This window comes from Danaus plexippus, chromosome 26, assembly GCF_018135715.1.
Source record: "Danaus plexippus chromosome 26, MEX_DaPlex, whole genome shotgun sequence".
Taxonomy (NCBI): Eukaryota; Metazoa; Arthropoda; class Insecta; order Lepidoptera; family Nymphalidae; genus Danaus; species Danaus plexippus.
The window spans coordinates 4,342,195-4,358,676 of NC_083554.1; the positions used below are offsets into that span (position 1 = coordinate 4,342,195).

General features: G+C 37.3%; 2 protein-coding genes across 4 annotated transcripts in view; one reads left to right on the top strand and one right to left on the bottom strand.

Annotated features, from left to right (window-relative positions):
- Positions 1-16,482, top strand: part of LOC116774530 (myotubularin-related protein 5) — a 40,192-nt gene that overhangs the window by 18,787 nt on the left and 4,923 nt on the right. For all 3 annotated transcript variants that reach the window (XM_061524802.1, XM_061524803.1, XM_061524804.1), the window contains 28 exons: positions 1,228-1,344; positions 1,700-1,919; positions 1,999-2,240; positions 2,316-2,566; positions 2,864-3,055; positions 3,146-3,254; positions 3,455-3,606; positions 3,952-4,063; positions 4,317-4,501; positions 6,963-7,098; positions 7,629-7,750; positions 7,936-8,033; positions 8,165-8,321; positions 8,826-8,931; positions 9,344-9,478; positions 9,657-9,834; positions 10,166-10,305; positions 10,466-10,623; positions 11,214-11,365; positions 11,672-11,834; positions 12,379-12,510; positions 12,802-12,904; positions 13,327-13,478; positions 13,972-14,114; positions 14,419-14,614; positions 15,034-15,169; positions 15,648-15,830; positions 16,154-16,324. In XM_061524802.1, the coding sequence (XP_061380786.1) occupies positions 1,228-1,344; positions 1,700-1,919; positions 1,999-2,240; positions 2,316-2,566; positions 2,864-3,055; positions 3,146-3,254; positions 3,455-3,606; positions 3,952-4,063; positions 4,317-4,501; positions 6,963-7,098; positions 7,629-7,750; positions 7,936-8,033; positions 8,165-8,321; positions 8,826-8,931; positions 9,344-9,478; positions 9,657-9,834; positions 10,166-10,305; positions 10,466-10,623; positions 11,214-11,365; positions 11,672-11,834; positions 12,379-12,510; positions 12,802-12,904; positions 13,327-13,478; positions 13,972-14,114; positions 14,419-14,614; positions 15,034-15,169; positions 15,648-15,830; positions 16,154-16,324 (4,341 nt within the window). The remainder of the gene's footprint in view (positions 1-1,227; positions 1,345-1,699; positions 1,920-1,998; positions 2,241-2,315; positions 2,567-2,863; positions 3,056-3,145; positions 3,255-3,454; positions 3,607-3,951; positions 4,064-4,316; positions 4,502-6,962; positions 7,099-7,628; positions 7,751-7,935; positions 8,034-8,164; positions 8,322-8,825; positions 8,932-9,343; positions 9,479-9,656; positions 9,835-10,165; positions 10,306-10,465; positions 10,624-11,213; positions 11,366-11,671; positions 11,835-12,378; positions 12,511-12,801; positions 12,905-13,326; positions 13,479-13,971; positions 14,115-14,418; positions 14,615-15,033; positions 15,170-15,647; positions 15,831-16,153; positions 16,325-16,482) is intronic.
- Positions 4,826-6,446, bottom strand: LOC133319656 (uncharacterized). The gene is made up of 4 exons (XM_061524805.1): positions 6,289-6,446; positions 5,833-5,994; positions 5,304-5,462; positions 4,826-5,066 (listed from the first exon to the last, which is right to left on the bottom strand). Exons 1-4 carry the CDS (start codon positions 6,355-6,357, stop codon positions 4,881-4,883), a joined length of 576 nt encoding a protein of 191 aa, XP_061380789.1. The 5' UTR covers positions 6,358-6,446; the 3' UTR covers positions 4,826-4,880.

Here is a 16,482-nt window from a genome sequence, read left to right on the forward strand (position 1 = left end):
AATCGTTATATAATATAATATTAATAGAGATGTCTGTACTTTTTCCGCTCCAGCACCGTCTTTTCAATCCGTAATCTAGTTAATTCACAAATAATGAGGGGTTTGTTATCGGGCTATTGAACCTTGTATCACATACAAACTTGTTCCGCCCAGCCAGATCCAGCTTCTCAGAAGCGTACTGTTGAATATATTTAAGGAATAAACATATTCTCAACACGTTCTGTTTGGTGTACGATTATAGCAGAATGTTTGTAATCTTTGCATAGAATAACATCGATTTTTTTAAATGAAACTACGGTCTTCGTATAAAACTCGTGACTAAAAATCGAATACTTTTTCTAAATTCAAAATCAATTTTACTAACATGTGTACTATCAAAACATAAATTATAGCCCTATATTGTCTTAATTCGATCGATTATAATTAAAAGCGATATTAATTAATTTTAATTAATTAATTAATGTTAATTTTTAAATTAAATATGTCAGCTAAAGTTACTAAGAAATTGGTTATTAAATTCTTTGTTTTGAATATGGATAAACTGTGATTGTAATTCCACATAACTCCCTGCTGTCTCTGGTTTTTTGATGTCCAATTGTGTTATCGCTGTCTGTCCGGTTTCATGATCAAGGGGAGAGGGTCGGTGCTTTTTATGAAGGAAAAATATGCTGCATAATATTTTGCATAATATCTTACTTTAGACGAAATCTTTATCAGCTCTCAAGGATGCCAATATGAATATTTATGAGAGAAAATTTTAGTTATATGTTTTTTTTTTTTTCAAACGCGTCTCGTGTCTCACTTTGTATTTCGTATTTCTATTAGTGTTACTTAAAATATAAAATATCTTTTTTTTTATGTTTCTATTAAACACAAGAATATTTAAACTTGAATAATAGAATGAAGTAATCGTTATTATAGTTTATTTGGCTTGTTCTTATTCTTACTTAAAAACGACTAAATTGATTTTCATGAAACTTCACAAAGATACAGTTCGTACATCAGAGTGATATACAGACGGCTTTCTGTGTAGTAGCTATACATGATATAATATTTTATTATTTATTTCTTCCTGAACCCATTACTGACGTCCAAACTCAAAGCTTAAATTTACTTAGTTTTAAATAATATATCTTGAAATTATAATTAGTATTCATACTGATATTTTTCTCATAAGTGGGTGCTGTCTAGACATTTATATTAATTAAGAAATTGTTTAATTCGCAGGACGAAGAATCTCTAGATTCAAATCGGCCCGTCGCAAACATCACACATCACAGTATAATGTACGCTCCAAAGTGTATGGTCATAGTTTCAAGACAGGACTACATCGACACATTCCGGGTGAGGATATTAGACGTGAAAGAAGTTAAATTCCTTTTTTTACCAAAATGGCATTAAAAGTCACAAATTTTTTAAGCTTCTCCGAGACTAGGAATAGTATTTTTATTAAACAAAATTGTTATTAAAGTGATTAATAATTTTATTAAAACTTTTTGCCCTTGTAAAAAGGCATTGAATTCTTTAAATATGAAAAGTCAAAATAATAGTGGATTTGTTATCAGATGAAAATATTTGTTTTTCATAAATCTGTTTTTTTTTCTTTGAGAGTTACTGTTTTCTGATTAATATATTTCAAATTATGATAAGCCAATGATGATGGTATTTATTTTTTGACTTCTATCATTTCGACTGTCAGAACTGCCTCGGAATTATTTACACGGTGTGGGTTGAAAACCTGGGTGTACCTCTGGAGACGTTGGTCGGTAACCTGTTGGGATGCGTGTCGGTGCCACCGGCTGGCGGTCCTCAGGTCCGATTCAGTATTGGTGCAGGGGACCGGCAGGCCTTGCAGCCTCCGGCCGCGCCCCCCATGCCGGTCACTCACACCGCTGTGCATATGCTTCTGAGGTTGCTTGGTGAGTTATATAAGCACTATTTTTGAGTTAATTAAATGTGAACTACTAAATTCCAGATCGTTTTCTCTCAATTAAACAGGTATCCATAATTCTATAACTCTCTGGTGCGCTGTGATGAGTGAGCACAAAGTGCTACTGGTGTCTTTGGCTGCCGCTCGCTTGTCGGCGGCGTGTCGCGCACTCGCCGCTCTCATGTTTCCATTCCGATACGCCCACGTTTATATCCCGTTGCTACCCACGGGCCTGGCGGAGGTGTTGGCGACGCCTACTCCATTCCTCATCGGCGTACATGCTAGTTTGAAGGAGGAAGTTTCTGAGCTGGTAGGTGAAAAATATTCTTATGAGGCTTTTATGACAGTATGGCAATGACAATGATTATGGTATTTCAATTTGTAGCTCGACGTGATAGTAGCGGACCTGGACGTCGGTTCCCTTCATATACCTGCAAGTGTGAACATCCCTCGTCCGGAAGGCAAGCTCCTGTCGTCGCTGCAGGAGGCCCTTGCACTGGTGCTGCAACCCGAGCTCAAGTCAGCGGACTCAGCCTTCGCCCCCCCGCCGCCCTCAGCATCACCACCACATATGTTAGATAAGGAGATCAGAGCGGTGTTCATGCGCACCCTGGCTAAATTGTTACAGGGTTACAGGTACTTTTATGATAGCAAAAGCTTCTGTAAATAAATGTTTGTAGGTGTGCAAAAATATATTATTATAACTTATAAAGATTCGTCTTCCGCTCTTGTATCTTAAATAAAAATTAGTTTTTTGTTAATTTATTTAATTTACATTGAAATCTGACTTGATAAAGTCAATGTATCATATATTTTTGTGTCTGGAATAAGGTTCAAGAAAGAGTGCTATAGCTACTTTATATTCTATTGTCCAAGTCCAGACAAAAAAAATTGCTACATTTTGATTTTACCCACTTCAATGTAATCTTTCAGACATTGTCTCACAATCATCCGTATCCATCCATCTCCTGTGCTGACATTCCACAAGGCTGGGTTCCTAGGAGCCCGCGGCTTGTCCCAGTGTCCCTTCGCCTCCCGTCTGCTGGACTCCATGTTCTTCAACGGCCTGGTCGCTGAACGCGGCCCACCCTGGCGGCCCACAGACATATGGGACGAACTAGTGCAGTGGGTATCAGACCTTATGACAGTGACATCAGATATATAATCCTAAAACAAATAGCACGTTTTAAGTTGTACTGTGTGATAATTGTTCAGAAATCTGCCGGAACAACTGAGGCTGGAGTCGTTGAACCCGGAGCTGGAGCTGCAGCACATACAAGACTTGGCGATGCAGTTACATTTGAACGAAAATCCAAATCCACAGGTGCGCTCACATTAACTCCTACCATAGTTTGCCATATAGTAGGACTATTTCTATTTGCATGCTCTGGTTGTTATTTGTATGTCAGTATATTTAACTGGGAATGGTCTAAACCACTCTCAGACTTAGTATTACAAGATCTCGTTGGTGATTTTAAAACCCTTCATAAAAAAAACTTACAATATGTGTTATTGTCCTATCAGGCCCAGTCCACCCAGCCGTACGCTCAGCGTGTTCTCCGACCCCCTGAAGGGGCCTCGGCCCGCATACATCAGCCGCCTCTCCCGACTCTGGACCCGCGCGCGGTGCACGCCGTCATGAGAGACCTCGCCGCAAGGAACACACCATCTGTTAAGTGAGTCAATATTCATCACAGCGATCTCTCGTAATATGCCTTTTTTTGGTTAATAAGTTAATATCATTTTTCTTACAATCTGGTTCAAATTAAGATGTTACCGTCCTTAAAGATTTGCAAGCAAAAAGTAATTTCAACTTCTTGCTAGTTTTGAAAGAGGTATCAAGAGCCGCGTATTCTAATAGTCAACTCATGCCTATCTTGAGCAAAATGTGTATAAAAGTTATACAGGCTTGGGTAGTATTAATAATTACTTGTCTTTACTAGCTCTAGCTTCTATAGATCAGTGGTATATTGATTGTGACATGTAATAAAGTTTTTAATGTTTGTCTAATTTATTTCCAGGATGTCATCACTCCGTCTTCCAGCTCCAAGGATTATACCACCTGGAGCATCTCCAACTGGTGCCGTGGAACACACGCAGCTTATACTCACTAACTCTGCGAGGAGACTCGAGGTGTGCCTCCCGTATATTATATAACATAAGATACACATGTTTTGATGTAAAAATAGTAATATAAGTCATCGTACAGACGGAGCTACGCATAATTAAAATATAAAATGAGAGGTTATAAATAAAACCTATAGTGCTGGTAACATTTACACGGTAAAATCATTTGTATGCTGATTGAGGAGTTATAAATAAAAAAATGAGTTATTTTGTTTTTAATTGTCCTTTAGTGGTTATGAATGTGTTTGTCTCTCCCAAGGTGTTGCGGTCGTGTATAGCGGCTATATTCGAGTGTCGGTACGCGGACGCTAGGAAGTCTCTCCCGGGCGTGGTGCGCGCGCTGCGGGCTCCGGCGGCGAGGGCGGCGCTGGTGAGGGACCTGGCCGCGAGGCTACCCACCAACAAACATCTGCTGCAGCATCATCAGTTCGAGCTGGTTGTCAGGTGACGATACATCCACTAATGTGAAGTAGACTAAAGGATTCCGATAAATAAATAGACACTCCTTTGATATATAATCAAAGAGTATGTAATGTTTTTTTATAAGTCTATTCTAATGAGACGTCTTTGTAACTTAATTCCTACATCAGGTGTGCGCACGTTTAGATTGCAAAGTTAAACCATTGCACTACAATGATAAACACTAATCCTCTCTCTCTCGATATGATATTGGTAAATTTTGTCAATGCGTTATATTTGTTCCACACGTATATTGTTCCGATGGGATCCAGACAACTGTTATATTAAATGTTTAATAAATAAATAATATTATTGGTAATAAAGCTATATATTCAGCCGATGGTGTACATCTATTCGGTAGCTGTTATTGGTCACCATCGTCGCAGCATTCGTCGTCGTCCTCGCACTTGGTGCACTCCACGATGACCTTGAGACAGGCGACCTTTTGACCTCCAGACATTAGGAAGGTCATCGCTTCGTATCTACCGAACGGGCAGTCCGATGGGAAACTGCAGTAGTCTATCATGAAATCTTTGAGGTCATATTCACCCTGGAAATGTTTTATTGCTTATGATCTATCTAGACTGTGATTTTTAAATATATATAAAGGTCGATCGCCTTAAAAAAGTTGATAAGAAAAAAGACATTGCACTTTTTGCTGTTAATTGGAAAATAGAATCTGAGAATAAATTTTAACTTTTTTTTTTTAACAGTTGATTATTCTAAGTGTTGGTGAAGTAGATCATCTTTCGTTTTATAGATAAGATAAAATAATTTTCATACTAACCACATCGAGGGGAAAATAGTCCGTGTTAAATTTAGCCATTTGTAACGCCCTGACTACGTTGTCCTTTGCGTAATTGTCGCATAATTTCGCCAAATTATCGGATACTACTTGGTATTGCTTACATCCGCCGTCCACATACTTGCATATGTCTATAAAAGTCTGAAAAGTTTTTCTAAACTTCAGTCCAAAGCACATAAACCTTTGAAGGAATATTCTTATGTATATTCTGTATATAAATTTGTTCCAAACAGTAATTTAAATATATATTTTCCATGGTTGTTTTTCTCGTCCTTTCGTGATAATTCTCAATGATACAAAAAAAAAATACTTTCTCCCAAAATATGTTAACGATTTAAAATAATTTAATTTTCGTAGAGAACGTTATAAAAATGTGATATCTGAAAATTGGCAACTAATATGTTAACTCTATTGATTAACTATGGTTCTCCGGTCACATTTACTATTATAAGCATAAATAGTAGTGACATAGAGTATGTGTTATGGGGCGGGACGTGTTAGGTAACTTTACCCCGTATTGGTCGTTAACTTCGTTGTTAATCGTGATGTGTACGGAGAGGCCGTCATGAGAGCGGTTCACTTTGTGCTTATTCACTTCCAGTCTCATCCACTCTTGCTGGAGTTCCTCCTCGGGGCAGTTTTCGACGGCAATCAGCGACCATAGGCCTTTGCCCTATTAAACAAAAAAAAAATACACACATACGAACGTTTACATATAAACAAAGAAAGTAATATATTTGCATTACTAGGCGATATTTTACTATTTCAATACACACGAGATGAGAATTCTGATCTCGTCTGCTCGTGATCACGGTTGCTGCAAAGTAACCGAAACTTCGGGAGTATGTAGATTTAAAATAATAAAAAAAGGCATAGTAATCCGAAAAATATTATTTAAGTGATTACTCGCGAAAGTCTTAAATCTCATTATATAAAAAAAAATGTTTTTTTTTTACGAAAATCTTACCAACATATTATCATCTGCGCCTGTGGAACAAAGGCTCGCTATGAGACAGACACCTACGAGCTTCAACATGGTGTTATAATTTAGACGGAACAATTGAATGTATCTCACTATAAATACACCCTGTATTCGTTATCACATGGTGGCCGTGATCACGAACTGTTGATAGTATCTCATGGTCTTTTATAATTTTATGTCATGAAAATATATAATATATATATCTACGTATATATGATTGGGAAAAGTTGAAGTGTCAGTACAAGGTCTGCTACTCATTGATTAAGCTGCTGGGTACTAAATTTGCCCAATTGCAATAGATGAGATTACCAAGTTTGGTTATAGTGGCTTATCTCGTGGATTTAATTATATTTTTTTAAGATTTGTAATTTACAATTAATATTGTCTAAAATAATACAATGTTTCTCAGTACATTATAAATTAAATTGAATATATCAATACGTAGTTTAAATTATTGTATTGCATGTTGTTGTGTCATATATTCCATGTATGGCATTTCAAATAATTATATCACAACGCTGATTATTCTATTGTATTTTTTTTTCTAAATAGATGTTACAGACGATAAATATATATGTTATAACAGATAAAAAATATGAAATATATAATAAAACAACATCTGGAACAGCATTAAAATGGTACAATGATTCTTCTTCCAGGTTAATGAATAGCGCTCTCCAATCTGCGAGTGCTTTGGACGAACACTCCATAGCGGCGGCCATTTTGCCGCTGGCTACAGCATACTGCCGCAAGCTGTGCACTGGTGTTATACAATACGCGTATATGTGTATACAGGTTAGAAATTCATATATTAACCTACTACATACAATCCCCATCCATACTTTCCGGTTAGGACATTTAAGTTTGGCTTTAGCTTACAATGTAAGATAATTTAACTACCTTAAAAAAATATCGAGCGTAAGAACTTTTAGAATTATGAGAAAGCAATTCTTAAACAATCTCTGCTAGTCCAACCCATAGCTTCACATAAGGAGTGAAGAGTCTAAGCCACACAGTGTCGTCTACACGTCTACCATCATTTTACATAGTCCAAAATTGACTGTGAGCAACCTACCTACCTGGATCTTATATTATTATATTAGAATGACTCACAGAAAACAAAGAAAACAATGGATATTGCAATTTGTACCAAGCTGTTGGGACCTTCCACAGAAATTCTTCCTTAAACTTGTTTAAATATGATCTATAATGATCCCCTCTTCAAATTTAATCGGTTCATGTAGATCGGCTGACGGCTATTCACTTGTAAAAAAAAAAATAATTTTCTAAATGTATTTTAGGCTACATCTGCTATGTTTACACAGGAACACCAAGTGTGGACCAGCCAGCAGTTCTGGGAGGCTGCGTTTTATCAAGATGTCCAAAGGGACATCAAAGCTCTGTATCTACCAAGTCCTACACATCATAATAGGGTTTCCAGCCCAAGGTCAGTCAGAAATGTGCAATTTTTGGTAATATCGTTATATGATTCTCTGGAGTTGATATATAAATGTATTTCCCCTATTGTAAAATTCTGTTTGAAATGTTGTAGAATAATTGTTTAAACCTAAAATATATAATATACTTAATATAATTATAATTAAATAAATATTATCTTGTTATATGTTCCAGAGAGGATGACGAATACATATCTTTACTAAAAGCTCAAGAACCTAGCGCATTAGAAATAGCAGCTGAACAAATGAGAATATGGCCGACACTATCACCTGGTATAAATAATTAAATATTCTTTCAAGATTCCTTATAATTCAATATGTTGTTTGTTCAGGTTATATTAGGTTAATTCGTACATTTTTCCGCTTTTATGATTGTTCAATGTATTTATATATTGTTTCTACAGAAAAACAACGCGAGCTATTAGCCAGTGAGGAGTCGACGCTGTACAGTCAGGCCATTCACTATGCTAATCGTATGGTGTACCTGCTGCTGCCGCTGGAGGGCGCCGGGAGAAGGGACGTCCGGGATGACGACAGGAACAGCAATAGCATCACCAACAGGTTGGCTATGTACAGGGTGTTCATGTACATGTATGTTCAAAGTAAACGCGACTACTTCTCCTTGTTTAATTCCCTTATTTGATACCAATAGCATCAACAATTTTTGAGCGGAAATTTCAGTGCACCTTTACAATTTTAGTACATATTTGTTTTGTCTTTATGGAAAGATTTCGTAGGCTATGTTTCAGTCTAAGAGGTAGGATAAGAGATGAAGATTATTTAGGCATAGTCCTTTATGTTGTAAATATATTTGTATTGAAGCCTAAAATGTATTTATGCATATACCAAAAGAATTTTTCATTGAACACTGGCATATGCCAGTTATAGGATATGTATATACATATCCTATAACATAAGATGTATCTATTTACATTTGGTTGTAGATTTACATAATAACAAGTATTGTATACTTGGAAATATCATTCCAAAGATTGTTTCCTCATTTCAATATATGGACATACTATTTAACTATAAGTATTAATAATTATGTATTAATTTTCACAGTGTAGCTGAATCTGATAGTGCAGATGCGGAGTCGGGATTCGAGGAGGCTGATCCCGGAGAGGCGGGGAACAATGTTATTAAGATGGTATCGAGATTCGTTGACAAGGTAGCGTTTACTCAAATATATGCTGTTCAATAACCACCTTATAGGGGACATGTTTATAAATTAGGTTAAGAGGCTGTCCGTGGAAGACTTTGTGACATCAGATTAATTATCTTAGAGATTTAATTTATGATCCACTCAACTTATAGAAATGACATACTGTTTTTTCTGATTGTATTAAACTTAACATAAAATTAATTGTACGAATTTCATCACATCCTAACATGTAGCCGTACCAGGGGCTAAATCATTTTAATATAACTTTAAACAAACAGAAACGCTTATATAAGACATTTTATTGACAAAAGTTATCTTGTTTAGTTGGCTAACCTAAAAAAATTATAAGGTATTGATACTTACCAGAGATAAGTTGAGTTTTTAGTAGACTAATACGTTTCGGGTAAATCATACCCAGGTGTGTACGGAAGGCGGCGTGACGGCGGAGCACGTGCGCTGTCTTCATCAGATGATACCCGGCGTCGTTCACATGCACCTGGAGACGTTGGACGGAGTGGCCAGGGAGAGTCGGCGGCTTCCACCCGTACAGAAGGTTATATTATGGAATTATATCTCAATTTATACTATAAAATATTATATATTTTATATTTCGAAAGTCTCAAGGATCAACAGTTTTGTTGGATTACAATTATAGGAAGATTAATTAATTACGGTACAATTTGTTAAAAATTCCATATCCGGGATTCTGAATTATAAGTTTTATGAAACAGCCTCGGATAGCGTGGCCGACCTTAGTGCACGGCGAGGCCAGTGCGGGTGGCGCCCTACGCGCGGTGCTGCTCGCTGATGGCCGGAGTGCTGCACTGCCGCAGCTGCTGCCAGCCGAGGGAGCGCTGTTCCTCACCAACTACAGGCTGCTGTTCAAAGGAGTTCCTGTCGACCCTTACGGTGAGTGAGTGAGTCGTCTTCATCGACCTGTATAGCGCGAATGAATCTGTTTTCGTCAATTTAATCAAGGTCTTCAGGCTTGAATCGCCTATAATGTACAAATTTATAAAATATTGCAAGGCTTATTTTAAAGATAATTGCAAAAATTAAAACGTGATTGCAACCAATATTCACAAAATTAAATAAAAAAAAAACTAAATTTAATAAATGCAAGTCGGTCAAGTCTTCTATGACTATTGTTGTCATATTTTTTTAACTCTCTGGATAGATTGCTTCATTACTTGATTGTGTTTTAACATTTTAAAATGAAGTCTAAGCGTATAACACCCAGCATGCGAGGCGACGGTGGTCCGCTCGTTCCCCCTGAGCGCCCTCACCCGCGAGAAGGGTGTCCGCGCCGCGCCCGCTCACCTGGAGCACGCGCCTCATGACGCCTTGCAGCTCAGGGCTGCCACCTTCCAGCTTATTAAGGTTACAACAATTACCCTCACTATATGATATCAGTGCTGTTGTTCAGACGATTAAAAAAATAAACAAACATGCATGTGTATATATATATATATAGGAAGAAATATACATACATATATGTCGAAGACATGTCAACATCCGTAACCTTGTGTTTCTCTGTCAGGTGGCGCTGGACGAGGAGGTGAGCAGCGAGCAGGCGGAGTCGTTCCGTAAGGCGGTGTCTCGTCTGCGGCACCCTCCCCACCCCCTGCTGCACTTCGCCCTCGCGCCTCGAGCTGCACCCCCCAGCGACCTCGCTCAGCCTAAACACCACACACTCAAGTAAATACAGCCATACTTATTACTAATATTGTAAATATAAAAGTCTGTGAAGATGCTTTTATGTTTGTCACCCTTTTTGCGGAACAAGTACTCGACGGACTTCGATAAAAGTTAACAGTAATGTAGCTTTGATATCAGAATAGCGTATGGACTATAATTTATCAAAGAATTCCGTGTAGTTGGGTGGCACAGACTATAGATGTCACTGGCGGTTGTTTACCATATTTTTTTGCTTTAAAACACTTTAAATTTATGTCTAAGCCCAATGAACAAATGCACGGGAAGGAATTCCTAGACAGAAAATAGTATGTCATATTTGCTCAAAGCAGTGGCCATCTCCATATACTTAAAACATGTTTCTTTTACTTAAAGGCTTAAAAGAAGGAGTCTCTGGAAACATGCACAGAATAATTCTGTCTTGTTTCCACATATCTGCATTGTTTAACTGACTAACTAATTTACCATTTTTTTTTGTATTCATAGCCGAACTGAACATTAATTTGCTATAAATTTAAATATAGAATCTAATAATATTAATTCCTAGTGATAATGTGTGAATATATATAAACAATCTTTATTTATATTTTCAGAGGATTCGCCAAAAAGACTCTCCTGAAGACGGCTCGTCGTGCCGGGTTGAAGCCCAAGCCATCCAAGCGACAGAAGTACGTGCTGCCGGCGGACGCTCGGTCATTGACTTCGCCACCCCTCATGGCTTCGCTCTCAGCTGATACATTGTCCTGTTAGTAGCATATATTATTATCTGTAGAGAAAAGGCACTTTTCAGTTATAGATATTTTTTTAAGTTTTTCGTTATCATGTAAGAATTGTGTTAATGTGTCTGGTATAGTGTGATATAATTTTTATTTCTCTCTCTGAAAATGAAAATTAAAAAACATCTAAATATAAAATATTTTTAAAGAAATTTTTGCATAAATGTATATGAAATAGTATTTGGCATGTATTTGGTTTTATAACACCCTGTATATTCGCTTACTGAACAAATACTCAATGAATTTTCATTTAAAAATGTATTTTCATATTACAGTGGAGGAGTTAGAGTTGGGTGGTGTGAGTCCTGAGGCGGACGCGTGTCGTTCCCTCGAGCGTGTCCGGGAGAGAATGTACGCTAGGGACTGGTCCCGGGTAGGACTCGCCGCCGCGCCCTTCAGACTTGCTCACGCTAACGCACTCTACACACTCGCCAGGAGGTATATATACCACTAGTTTTTGTCCGCGTCTTGTTTTGCACTCCAGAATTAGGATCAGAAAGAAGTAACAAAACAATAGATATGATAATATGTAGCGACATCTATCATCTGTTACGTGATCTCTTACCCAATACAAGTGCTATGACACGATCCGCAATGAATTGTAGTCTCTAACTTATACTTATGTCTAAACTACTTTACTGTGAGGTCATATCAAAAAAGACTACGTAGATTTTGCTTAAGAGAGCAACAGACATCCATCCATTAATTATCTTCACAAAACTTAACAATTATAATATTAGTAGAATAAATAAATAAGTTTCCTAACTTATTGAGTCCTCCTGTACTTTTTTGTTATTTAGTTACAACCATATTTCTTACACGTATAATGAAATCTGCCTCTTTATTTTCGGATACGTGATATTCCAGAATTAGATTCATCTCAATATTTCTCTCATATTCTACTAGTAACTAAAATTCTATATTCAAATAAAAAAATAATTATATATTGATAATAATAGAATAATGTGAAACTTTGCTGCAGCTACCCGGCCGTGGTGGCGGTCCCGGAGTCGGTGTCCGACGAGTCTCTGCGCCGCGTGGCGAGGTGCTACAGACAGGGCCGGCTGCCCGTGCTCACCTGGAGGCATCCCAGGACCAGGGCGATACTGGCCAGGTCCATATACACACATATAATATATATTTAAAAAAATATAACTATATTCGTATTACGGAATTCGAAATTTAAAAAATATTAAAATTAAAAAAGTTTTTTTTTACCATCCTATTTTAACTCCAAATTAAATAGTATTATAAGACCAGTGATATCAATTTAACATCTTACAGTTTGATAAGTATTACGATCTCAGTATTATTATAGTAATTTTTTATATGGAAGAACAAAATAAGCCTTAATTTACAGCTAAAATAATATTTTATATATGATTCACATATTGTAATGTTCCAGGTCGGCGGCGTCTCACCACAAGGGCGTCATGGGCATGTTGAAGAGCTCCAGTCATCAGACACCTGCTCCGAGCGGCACAGAGACTAACTCCAGCTTAGAACAGGTCTGGTATATATCAGCTGTTTGTTAAACACTACTAAAATTTATTTTACCTATTAACTTAAAGTGACAAAGTTTTATGTAATGTTTTTTAATAATATATTAAAATCAGTACATTTTTCTTCCAATGAACCTGATGTTATAAATTATTATGCTATAGGTTTTTTTGCTAAAAGTCAAAACTTTTTATTAATTATTTAGAATTTTCTGTCTGTATTTGAATTATTTTGAATTGTAGTGGAAATTTAAATTAAATTCTCGTCTTTCTATTAAATTATTCCAATGAGCAGTATGCATATGTATTTTCCCACATCATATACTGTCTTTAAACCTCAACTGTATAAATTTATCGTCAGTCTTAGAAAAATTGTGGGCCTCATATAAATTTTATCTCCAGAATTATGTTTAGTAATAATTTCTTTTCAGGAGCGCTACCTATCGACACTAGTAGCTTTGACACCAGCTGCTCGCGGTGAGCTGGACGACTCCAGCCTAAGTCTGGACAGCTTGCTGCTGTGCTGTGAGGATAGTCACGTCAACCACACACCGCTGCTCACTAAGGCGGCTGGAACCTTGGGGTGAGATAGAAACACTCGGACACATACGTATATGTATATACATATATAAATTATATCCTGGAAGTGTGATCTCAGACTTTCGCGAGTTTTATTCATGTAAATGAAACTAATATTATTCTGATACACTACGCGTGCTTTGTTTTTGTAAAGAAATACATACTCCCGACGTTTCGGTTACTTTCCAGCAACCGTGATCACGGGCAACGAGATGTCACATCTATCACATGTAGTGTTAATAGTATAGTAAAAATATATTGATTAAGAGGGAATTTTATTTTAATTCACTTTTATATGTGTAATGGATGGTCGACATTAATAAAGAATATTGTACAAAGTCTTGTCTAAGGAAAGTAATATGGCCGTGAGTTTTTGTTTAGTAAATTGGTATAACAAATTCGGTCATTATATTTTTAATGCAAGCAAGTTTTTTTTTATAAATATAAATCATCTCCGAGTTGATCACCAGCTGTCTATAATGTTCCAATTGTTATAGTGTCCTGGGTCGTGGTAGTGGGGGCAAGGGCGCCGGCGGACGGCACTTCGGTCGGTGGGGCTCCCTCAAGGATCGGCGACACGCCTCACACCTCGAACTGTACACCCCGCGACAAAGACTCTCCACAGCTGACCTTGACTCCGGTTACTGTTATATACTAGATATATGTTCAACACTGTTTTGGACATAGTAGAAGATAAAAAATAATAATTTACTTGGTTGTACCAAATCCTTGGTACTTTATAAATAATGCAATATGACATTGGATTTATTTATTGAAAAAATAATTTAGTGGTTTAAAGATATCTGAAAAAGTAGTTGTATGTATAAAATATTAATCTGGGCGTTTTTTATATTTACTTATTTTATCCACAATTTTTAAAAATTAGAATAAAATTAAATGTGTTATTAATCTAAATATCTTAATAAAAGTTGTCTCTTGTTCAGTATCTGGTGAAGGCGGTAATTCCCGCCGCGCGGCCCTGTACGTGTTCTCGGAGAAGGGCTCGGGTGCTCCGTGTGCGGGGGCGGAGCCCGTGCCAGTGGAGTACCCGGACGCTCGAGCCACAAAGCACGCTTTTAAGAAGTTACTACGGGCCGCCGCCCCCTCAGCCCCCGGGACCGATGAACCAGGATTTCTAAGGTACAAAAAAGTAGTCTCATAATTACTTTAATATTAAGTACATAATATTTTTATCTTGCTGCACTTTCTTTGGGAAAATAATCTGTGGTAAATTAAAATGTGTAACAAGGATAACCTCTCACACATTCTTACAACGAGTCAAACCAATTCATTGATATATTTGCATCCATACTTTTTTAAATATATTTTTAATTTAAACACGGTCAACAATAATTCAGTACGTATGTATGTATGTCTGTAATATAATGTCGATACAGTAATTCTACCTCAATCTCTTACTTCATGTAACTATTATTATCAATACTAAATAAACTCTATCTGTAATAACAAGTCACGTCAGACTAATTAACAGGAACATACTATGACCTTTGTGAAATAAAATATCGTCTTCTAAAAGTATAAAGTACTTCATCGTGTAGGCTGGTGGAGGAGTCGGGCTGGTTGTGGCAGCTCCGCCAGCTGTTCCAGCTGTCGGGGGCGGTGGTGGACCTGCTGGACGTGCAGGCCGCCTCCGTACTGCTGTCACTGGAAGACGGCTGGGATGTCACCGCACAGGTAAGAACACTGCCACAGATTAATAATAACTGATTATTAAATACATTTAACTGAATTTGGCAGTGTGGTTTTTTGAACTATTTAATATGTTAATATTAATTGAAATGAAACCATATTTTTCCGCATCACTACGCGTAATAAGCGGCCGCGGTCACGGGCAGATTCACTCTTCGTCCGTCCTTGATCACAAAACGTCGGGATTGTGTAGTTTTTAAAATAATAAAACACGCGTGGTGTCATACGAAAAATATTAGTTTAATTTCAATGAATACTCGCGATAGTCTTAATTCTCATTATGTTAAGTTTAGACTTGTGAGTATCTTAGAGAAAATGTCTACGTTGTAAAATAAGGAACTAATGAATTAAACAGAACTCTATGATTAGGATGGCAGTGTGAAAATAATTATGTTCTTAAAAAGTAACAATGTTTTATCGTTTTAAATAAAGCTAAGATTTTGACACATTTCAAATATTTCAGATATCATCTCTCGCTCAAATATGCCTTGACCCCTACTACCGGACCTTGGAAGGCTTTCGGATCCTAGTCGAGAAAGAGTGGCTCGCTCTTGGACACAAGTTCCAACAGCGCTCCAACCTGGCCGCTACACCTCAGCAGGGATTCACTCCCACCTTCCTCATGTTCCTGGATGCCGTTCATCAGGTGACAATAAGTTCGTGTGTATTACAGGCGGAAATCGATGTGCTAAAACATTACCAAAGACAAAGACAGAGCGTAGGCTGATATAGATTATACTGATATTATAATGTATACAGTATCCCGAACGATCGGATAAACAATAAAAAAATATAACAAGAATCATACATGTCCCTAATTAATATTACCTTATCAAATATTCGTCCATATTGGTAGATGATACGTCCTAAGTGGCAGTGCATTTCGGATAAAATTGGCACAGATTACTTTCATAAAATAAGATTATGTTAAAAGCCCATATAATAACATTTATATAATTGTCGTTTCAGCTCCAGAAACAGTTCCCGCTGGCGTTCGAGTTCAACGAGTACTATCTCCGTTTCGTGGCGTACCACAGCGTGTCGTGTCGCTTCCGAACGTTCCTCTTAGACAGCGAGGCTCAGAGAGTGGAGCTGGGACTCGCGCCGGGACTCGAGAGGAGGCCTGACGCTTCCAGGCTGGTGAGTACGGGCGTTAGTGGAAGTATAGGCTTCTACACTTCAGAAAATCCCGAAATCCTGGTTAACGTAATAAAGAGACAAAAATGAACTCTATGACATTGAATATTGAGTGGAAAATTGTTGCACACGAGCTGGATTCGAATCTGTAACCGCCGAAA